Source organism: Erythranthe guttata, chromosome 6 (genome assembly GCF_056151865.1).
Source record: "Erythranthe guttata isolate IM_541 chromosome 6, IM_541, whole genome shotgun sequence".
Taxonomy (NCBI): Eukaryota; Viridiplantae; Streptophyta; class Magnoliopsida; order Lamiales; family Phrymaceae; genus Erythranthe; species Erythranthe guttata.
The window spans coordinates 18,134,465-18,142,876 of NC_142538.1; the positions used below are offsets into that span (position 1 = coordinate 18,134,465).

At 34.8% G+C, this 8,412-nt stretch overlaps 2 protein-coding genes across 4 annotated transcripts; both read right to left on the reverse strand.

Annotated features, from left to right (window-relative positions):
* Window positions 1–479: 479 nt before the first annotated feature.
* LOC105955562 (OVARIAN TUMOR DOMAIN-containing deubiquitinating enzyme 9) lies at window positions 480–3,764 on the reverse strand. 2 transcript variants are annotated; one of them, XM_088820091.1, is made up of 10 exons: window positions 3,523–3,764; window positions 2,338–2,672; window positions 2,149–2,222; window positions 1,855–1,909; window positions 1,637–1,711; window positions 1,455–1,528; window positions 1,267–1,315; window positions 1,103–1,187; window positions 961–1,017; window positions 480–850 (listed from the first exon to the last, which is right to left on the reverse strand). In XM_088820091.1, the coding sequence occupies exons 2-10, from the start codon at window positions 2,653–2,655 to the stop codon at window positions 801–803; spliced, it is 837 nt and encodes a 278-aa protein (XP_088676217.1). In that variant the 5' UTR covers window positions 2,656–2,672; window positions 3,523–3,764; the 3' UTR covers window positions 480–800. The 2 variants fall into 2 exon arrangements, with proteins under 2 accessions (XP_088676217.1, XP_088676218.1); XM_088820092.1 differs by having other exon boundaries at window positions 3,360–3,533.
* A 1,189-nt stretch (window positions 3,765–4,953) lies between these two features.
* On the reverse strand, window positions 4,954–8,093 carry LOC105955560 (serine/threonine-protein kinase PCRK1). Of its 2 annotated transcripts, none has more exons than XM_088820093.1 (5): window positions 7,673–8,093; window positions 6,817–7,268; window positions 6,424–6,684; window positions 6,219–6,341; window positions 4,954–5,645 (listed from the first exon to the last, which is right to left on the reverse strand). In XM_088820093.1, exons 2-5 carry the CDS (start codon window positions 7,198–7,200, stop codon window positions 5,157–5,159), a joined length of 1,257 nt encoding a protein of 418 aa, XP_088676219.1. In that variant the 5' UTR covers window positions 7,201–7,268; window positions 7,673–8,093; the 3' UTR covers window positions 4,954–5,156. The 2 variants fall into 2 exon arrangements, with proteins under 2 accessions (XP_088676219.1, XP_088676220.1); XM_088820094.1 differs by having other exon boundaries at window positions 7,689–7,826.
* Between the last annotated feature and the right edge of the window lie 319 nt (window positions 8,094–8,412).

The following is an 8,412-nucleotide window of genomic DNA, read 5'->3' on the forward strand; positions in this document are numbered from 1 at the left end:
TCAGAGTTTTCATTACAGAGATTTCAAGACAGTTTTTATCAGAGTTTTTAAGACTGTTTGTTTTTGTTTTGAATGTAATGCTTCAGTATGCAGAACTCTCTTCAGACATTTTTTTTTTTAATTATAATGCTTCAATATGTGTGTGTAAGTATTCAGGTAAATTACGGTCAACCCCCTGAGCTAAGGTCAAATTACGAAAACCCCCCTCATGTTTGGGTAATTACAACCACCCCTTTCAACTATGAATCTCTTCACATGTTCATCATTGTGGTGTCAAATTTAGTGGAATATTCTAAATTATGTGGAATATTTTCCAGTTTCTACTCGTTTTGCCCCATTCCAACTCCATATTTCGAAACAAGATGATTCATAAGATGTGTTTCTTGACTTGTAAATATCATATTGTGATACAGGTGTATCATAAATTGCATTTCTGCACAAAACAAGTACAAACTAGAGAACATTTTACGAAACCTGAATTTGACACCATGTAAGAAGATTCATAATTAAGGGACGTGGTTGTAATTACCCAAACATAAGGGGTTTTTTCGTATATGACCTTACCTCAGGGTGGCCGTAATTTACCCTAAATATTAAGTACAGAAAACGTACAAACTAAAATACCATCAAAATTACTATGTACACATGAGGCAAATAGTAAGTATACGAAGTATCTATATAGCATTTTCCGTCTATATATAGTTTTGTCGAATACTAACGAACGAACTGAGAAGCAGAAAAAACTCACTGACAGGTGGAGTTTTCGTCTGAAATTTGCTTGTCTGACGTGGCGATCGAATTCAAGTCCACCACCTCCACTTCTTTTTCTTCCCCTCCAAAACAGGTGATTCTACATACAACGGTATACAAAAATGAAAAATAAATTAAAAAAATCGAGCGCATAAACGGGTCCCGCAAATCGTATTAAAGAAAGTGGAAGATTGGATTCAAATTTTTTACCTCCTAATGGATAGATTGAATTATAGTGCACTTCAGCCCAAAAGCTCAAGAATATGACTGCAGAATTTCAAACACGGATATCAAGAAAATGAAAAATAATAATCGACGCAAAGTAGTACAGAAAACAAAGAGAATTACGTACTTCTATTCGACTTCTCCAGTTGCGGAAGAATCTCAATATAGCATGTATCCTTAAATGATGTAATGACAAATATCTTGATCCCATACTGTCAAATAAAAATTTTAAAAAAAAAAATCGTAAAAATTAAACGAAGAGAGAAAATCGTAGAGAGAGAGAAACCGTACGCAATCTGCAGCAGCCTGCAGTGTGACGTGATCACCCCATTCGCCACTTCTGTGATCATGCAAAATTTATTAAATATAAGACATTTAAAAAAAAAAAAAAAAAAAAATATATATATATATATATATATATATATATATATATATATATATATATTAAAAAGTGATTAAAATATTAGTTGTAACTGTACTTGCTCATTTGCTTCAAGTAGTCGCCATAAGCCATGGGGACATAATTGTCGTACAATTCGGGTTGTGACGTCAGCTGGTTGTCGATATAAACGGACATATTACAATTTAGAGAAAAAAACTAAATAAATTATTGAATTATAAGCGACATAATTTCATTTCAATATGAAATAACAAGCAAAACCTGATCGACTATTTGTTCTCTGACGAATTTGTGATGCTCTGGGGTCCGGTATATTTGATCCGACAATGATCGAAACTGTAGATAGATACAGTAAAATATATTATATATATATATATATATATATATATATATATATATATATATATATATATATATATATATATATATATATATATATATGCATTCAGAAAAAAGTACGGGAATATAAGGGAACCAACCTGACAATTACCGTCTCCCGAAATTTTGAGCTCAACTAAGTCGTATAACTCCAATCTAATGTGCACAATGGAAGAAAGAGTTAAGAATTAATGTATGTTCGTAGTCGAAGTGTTTAAAAAAAAAGAGTTTGCATTTTACCAATTTACTAATTTACCCTTTTCGACCAATATTCTAACAAAAGAATTTAACAGGATGGCCAATGATTTTGTTGCTCGGCAATTAAATTATTCATCAAGACGACGTAGTTAATACTCGACAAAGAAATCAGTTTAAAAAAATAGAAGAAACAATACCTGTTAAGAAGCCTTTGATGATCTGACGTGGCTTCGTCGACAGATGGCATTTCTCCATTCGTTTTAGGAACATGCTGACATCAGCAAACAAACATAAACGTCAACATTAACAATAATCAGGCACTATTTTAGCAACAAAACAAAGTAAAAAAAAACATCAAACATAAAAAATAACTCATTCAAACTTACAGGAATCGGAACCATCTGATTCAATCTTTTGCCCAATTCGCCATCAAGAACCGATTCATCTTCTATCTCGGGTAAGAAGTCTCGATTTTCATCCTCGAGCGATAATTCTTGTTGGAGAGCATGTGCAATAACTTCATCATTATCCACGAAATAATAAGGTGTCGGGTTACTAAAACCTTCCTCCACGGACTCGGTGAGTGACAAATCCCGCTGGTAAAAAGTAACAGTTTCCGGGGAGCCGTTGTTCGAAAGAGAGCAAACGTCTATAAGGTGTAGGCCCCACCTTACAACATCAGGGTCAATCTGATACACGGTCATCTTCTCGTATAGTGTATCTAAAGCAACAAAAGAAAACATTACGAATAAAAAAACCACAAGTACAATTAAGTTCCAAACCAAGGCAGATATTATCTCGTTTCAAATCTCAATCAACACGAGAGGACTTGATTAGACCTTAAACCATGAAATGATGAACAAAAAATCGGAGCATCCGACTCGACACTTTGATTTTTTGAAAAAAAAATTCGTATTTTTTATTTCGGGTACAGTAACAAACTATATGCCCCCCCCCCCAAACCCTAATAAAACTCCGTAAGTCGGGATTTATCAAATTCACACCAAAATTAGAGACACATAACAGATAGGAGAAAATGTTAAGTGTTGTTAAGCTCGATATCTAAGAACAGTTTCGGATTTCCGCCCTCGAGACCGAAACCCAGACGCAATATTCCATTCGTGATCCATTTTTAAAGACGAAAGATGCTAAAAATGAAGCGAATTGCAGAGCAAATATTCTTCTAGCATATAATCAAGAACCAAAGCTTGGGTGGTCTTGAATTCAGCTTTTTCTAGAGCTCGTCAAAAGATTCTCAAAGATCCCAATTCATCTTATTGCAAGCTGAAATATTAAATTGAGAAATCCAAAATCCCTAAATTCGTTACCCTAACCCCAATCCCAAATTAAAAAGTAAGAGAACAAAATAAAAACCCAATCTTTAGTAACCAAGAGCTAAATAACCAACCTCAAACATCAATAAACATCAAACCCATCTAAATAAATCTTCCAGAAACAAACCCCAACACACCATTTCCTGTGTGTGTGTAAATAGAATATCTACACATACCTGTATCTATCTGTATGTATGTATATATATAGAGATGTATATGTATGTGCATAAAACTAACCTTAGAATTGGCAAGAAATCGTCCGCAGAAAAAAGTGGATAAGAGTTTGTTTTTGATTTTTTTTTGTGAAGGGATTGAGTGCGTGTTTAGTATCAGTTGTGAACGGGGAAAAAGTAAAACGATAGGCGGTAGGCGGCGCGAAAAAGCTGGTTCCGTGTCGTCGCCTTGTTCGGAATAGCCGTTGATGATGTGGGGCCCTTTCTTATTCCAATTCCGCGATTCACCTCTCTCAATTTGGGGATAACTTTTGGAATATTTCTATTCCCGATCTAATTTAGTTCCTAAGATAATTTTGCAATTAGTCCAAATTTTTTATTGAATTAATCAAATATTAAATAATATTCAAGTACGCAATTTTTTTTTTTTTTTTTTAAGGGTAAATTCCACTCTCCCCTTTGTACTTTGGCTCGATATCAATTTACCTTCTTTTACACTCAATTGCATCGTTTTGCCCCTGTACTTGAAAATTTGTCTCAATGTGGCTATCTTCGTGAATTTTTAGACATTTAACCTTAACATCGTTTGATTTAAGTCTGAAAATTACAAAAAAATCACCCCTCCCAGTTTAAATAATTATTAAAAAAAATTAAGATATTAAAAAATTAAAAATAAATTGTGGTTGTCGTCGTGGACTGTGCTTTCTCGTTGTCTTGAATTTTTTATTATTATTATTTTTGTTTTTTTTTTAATAATTATTTAAACTTGGAGGGGTGGTATTTTTGTAATTTGAGAGTTTAGACCAAACAGTGTTAAGGTCAAATGTCTCACAACTAACAACGAGAGCCACACTGAAACATTTTTTTAATTACAGTGGCAAATGGGCAAATCGATACAATTGAGAGTAGAAGGGCGACACGTAATATTGAGCCAAAGTACAATGGGGAAAGTGAATTTATCCTTATTTTTGTTTTTATTTTTGTCTTTTACGTTCTTTCTTTCTCCTCCTCTTCTTCATGTCCTCGATTTGTTCTTTCAACGATGCAATCAGTTGATCCCTAACTTCTAGAATATCCGATGATGAAGATCCACCGATAGTAGAAATATTCATGATATTTTTCAGTTTCTCCCATTCGAGAAATGCATAGAAACTCTTCACTTTAATCGTTCTGATTTTATCAAATTCTTGAGTTTGATGCTCTTCACCGAGAAACATAGTGTCGCTCCATCGAAAAAAACGAGAAAATTTATCCTACATCTGTTAAAATACGTTAAAATACGACGCCCCATCATTCACGTACGCCCTCATGCCTTCAGAATACACTCGTAAACAACGATGCCTCATGCCTCATGGCTCATGCATACACTCGTAAACATTAAAAAAAATCATTTAAAAATTTTTATTAAAAAAATATAATATACGATTAATTTATTAAAATAAACATATGTTTGTTATATACAATTCCCACTCCAAACACCACAACCAAAACTTGATTAACACATTCCAATCTAAGAAAATATAGCTCTTGTACATGCTACATCAGATGACGTGTGACCGTAGATCTACACACAATGACAACACCACGAATATACATGTGACCGTGCGTAAAACATGTACAGTTAAATATATACACGTTACACGACAAAAATATTAAAAGACGAACTTCACCAGGTGTAGCATAGAACAAACCGTGAACTTATCTCCACCCTAAGCACTTGTTATCTCTCATCAAATGCTCGAGAAACCTCCTCTTCCAACTCTCTTCCTCTCCCGTTTTCTTCTCGTCTATATCCAAAACCGGGGAGCGATCCACCGCATCGTCGGCATTTTCGGTGGAGTCAACAACAATGTTGACCATCTTCAAGACTTCACTCATCTTCGGCCGATTCTTCGGGTGCCTAACCAAGCAACGGCTAGCAATTGCCGCCAGCTTTTGGGCGGACTTGAGCTCGTATTTACCGTTTAGCCGTGGGTCCAATATCCGTTCGAATTTCTTGGCGTCGGAAAGGTGGGGCCGCACCCAATCCAAGAGCTTCTGCTCGTCTTTCGGCCTATTTCTGTCGAAGGGGCGCCGGCCGGTTATTAGCTCGTAGAGGAATATTCCGTAGCTCCATACGTCGCTTTTGGATGTAAGCCGACCTGTTTGTATGTATTCTGGTGCTGCGTATCCGACCGTTCCCACTACCTGTTTGATGAAATCGACGGTGGAGATCTTTTTTAGACTGGTTTTGAAAAACAGAGATGTGAAATTGCGGAGCATGTACATTTTATAAATGGGTTTATTGCAATTAGTACCCCCTGCGTTATATCAAATTGCTAAAAAACTACACCGTACTATTCTGTTGGCAGAAAACCCTTTTGATCAATTTTTTTAGCACGCAACCCCCTAAAAAATGGGTACTAAGTGGTAAAAAAAATTATCATGGGGGGTTTTGTCAATAAAATAACATGGGGTGGTTATTTAGCAATTCGATGTAACATAGGGGAAGGAAAAATGAGGATGCGAAACATGAAAAAGATTGACAATCGCAAAAATTGCAATATCGAAATGCGTTTATATGAAGAAAAAAAGAATAATTTTAAGGCGAAGAGCTTGATAACATAACCTTTTCGTGAAAAAAAATAATCTTATTTCTCTGAGTAAGCATTTTCTCGAGTATGTTATCATGTTCAATGACGATTTTGAAAAAAAAATATTTTAAAATAGGAAGTGTCTAAATCAATAATAAGAATAGTATGATCGTAAGCATATATGTACCGCTGTCGAAACATGGCTCAGTCCATCGGCCGGACCTAATCTGGCCAACCCGAAATCGGAAAGCTTCGCATTCCACTGCTCGTCCAATAGAATATTCGACGATTTGAAATCTCGGAAAATAATCTGCACCAAAAAAAATTTCCGAGTTTATAAATCTAAAGATATGCATGCAACATATCCAAAGCTTCTCATTTTATATATGTACCTGAAATTCCATGCCTTCGTGAAGGTAAGTCAATCCTCGAGCAGCATCTTGTGCCACTTTCAATCTAGTAATCCATGGCATCGGTGGATGAAACCGGCTCGATATATGGTCTTGTACGCTCCTATTAGGCATATATTCGTATATTAAAAGGCGTTGAATTCCTCTCTCGTCGTCTTCAGCACAGTGACCTATAAGTTTGACCAGATTCGGATGCTCAACAATACCGAGAACATTCACTTCATTTATCCATTCCTTGTGTCCCTAAAAAAAAAAAAAAAAAAAAAAAAAAAAAAAAAAAAAAAAACCCAATTATTTAAATTTAGTTATGACTTGTCTTACTAACGAAAGAAAGGATTTTTAATGTAAAAAATGTTAAAGGAAAAGATATATTGCCTGTAACCCTCGAGTGCTGAGCTGTTTAACGGCGATATCAATTCTTTTATTTGAATTTTCGTTATCACGTAAAACACCCCTATATACCGGTCCGAATCCACCTTCTCCAAGCATAAGGGAGCGGCTAAAATTCTTTGTAGCGGTTTTAAGCTCGTCGAACGTGAAACACTTGAGGAGATTGGTAGGCCTTTGAGAAAGACTCGATAACGACATCTTGGCTGATGATGCATTGCTTATATCTGATATGTTTTGAGAATTACATTCGGACCCTGATCTTCTAACATCTTGGTCAGATGACACTGAAGTGGACGAGAAAATCGAGGTGGATTTTACGGTTTTCGGTTCGTCGGTTTTGTTAGCATTCGAGAATTGAAAGCACCTCATAGCCCCTTTTTCCGACACCCCTAACAGAAGTCCGTTTCTTACAGTAGATTCTTACACTTCTTGATTGCCTATATATATATATATTAAGAAGAAAATCAAAGTAATTATCAATGATCGACCGTTTTCAAAAATCGAATGCTCCAAAATGCCTGAAAAATAATCGGTTACATTTGAAAGACCAACGATCATTCCGTTCTTGCGGTTAATGACCAAAAATACATCTTGAATCATCATAATCATATAATTACTTTGCAAACTATTGAGGATTAATGATCGAAAACATACATTTCTCATAACGAAAATTCATATAATAATCCACAAACAACCAATTTTTGTTCCACACAAACAGAGTTTTCCTCAGACATTTTATATATCCTCAGAAACTAAAACATCATCAAGAACACCAAAACACCATAAATTTACAGGCAAGAAAAAATACATACATAAAATAAATAAAGCCCAGAAAACTCACCTTTGAGATTAATTACAGGGAGCAATATATTCTTCATTGAGGTCTTTCAACAAACAGTTGGTGGGCATGTCTTAAAAGAGACAAAGAAGAAATGCATGTGTCTCAACGAGGATCCCATGATCTCTATATGGACAAGTCAATGGTTAGGGCAGCTGGATTTCTGCTCAACAACTCTTCACCCCCATTGAAAACAACATTGGATTAAAACCAAGTTATTTAAATAAATAAAACAGTAGAAAAATAAAATAAATAATAAAAAATTCCTTGATGGTTCTGTGAAAGAGTGTCTTTTCAGGGTAGAAGACTTGTTCTTGCATTATCTGAAAGAATAACAATAATTAAATAAATTAATTAATAAATAAAAATTGGTTGATGATGAATGATTAAGATGTCATTTTCTCCATATCATGTTGCTTTATGTACTAAACTGTAAATTGAAGTACATAATTGGGAAAAAATAAAAATTTGAATTCCAGTACTACAAAGATTGCGTGCGTCATCAATCCCTAGCTCCACCAACAATTGGATGACGTGGCAATTAAACAAAGTGCCATATGTATCCATCTGTAAAAATATAGGGTCAATTACGAAAATACTCCTGAACTTAGAGGGTGTCTGGATAAGCTTATTTTAAACAGCTAATAAACTCATATGTCTGATAAGATGTTTTAAGAGCTGATAAGCTGTTAAAACATCCCCTGAACTTAGACTAAATTACAAAAAATACCCTAAACATATCC

Coding starts and splice junctions, on each gene's coding strand:
- LOC105955562 (XM_088820091.1), bottom strand. CDS start 2,655: ATGACCGTGTATCAGATTGACCCTGATGTTGTAAGGTGGGGCCTACAC. Junction 1,712..1,854: donor CGGGAGACGGTAATTGTCAG/GTTGGTTCCCTT, acceptor ATCTATCTACAG/TTTCGATCATTGTCGGATCA. Junction 1,188..1,266: donor TGCAGGCTGCTGCAGATTGC/GTACGGTTTCTC, acceptor TTTATTTGACAG/TATGGGATCAAGATATTTGT.
- LOC105955560 (XM_088820093.1), bottom strand. CDS start 7,200: ATGAGGTGCTTTCAATTCTCGAATGCTAACAAAACCGACGAACCGAAA. Junction 6,342..6,423: donor ACGAAGGCATGGAATTTCAG/GTACATATATAA, acceptor TTTTTGGTGCAG/ATTATTTTCCGAGATTTCAA. Junction 5,646..6,218: donor TGAGCCATGTTTCGACAGCG/GTACATATATGC, acceptor TTCATCAAACAG/GTAGTGGGAACGGTCGGATA.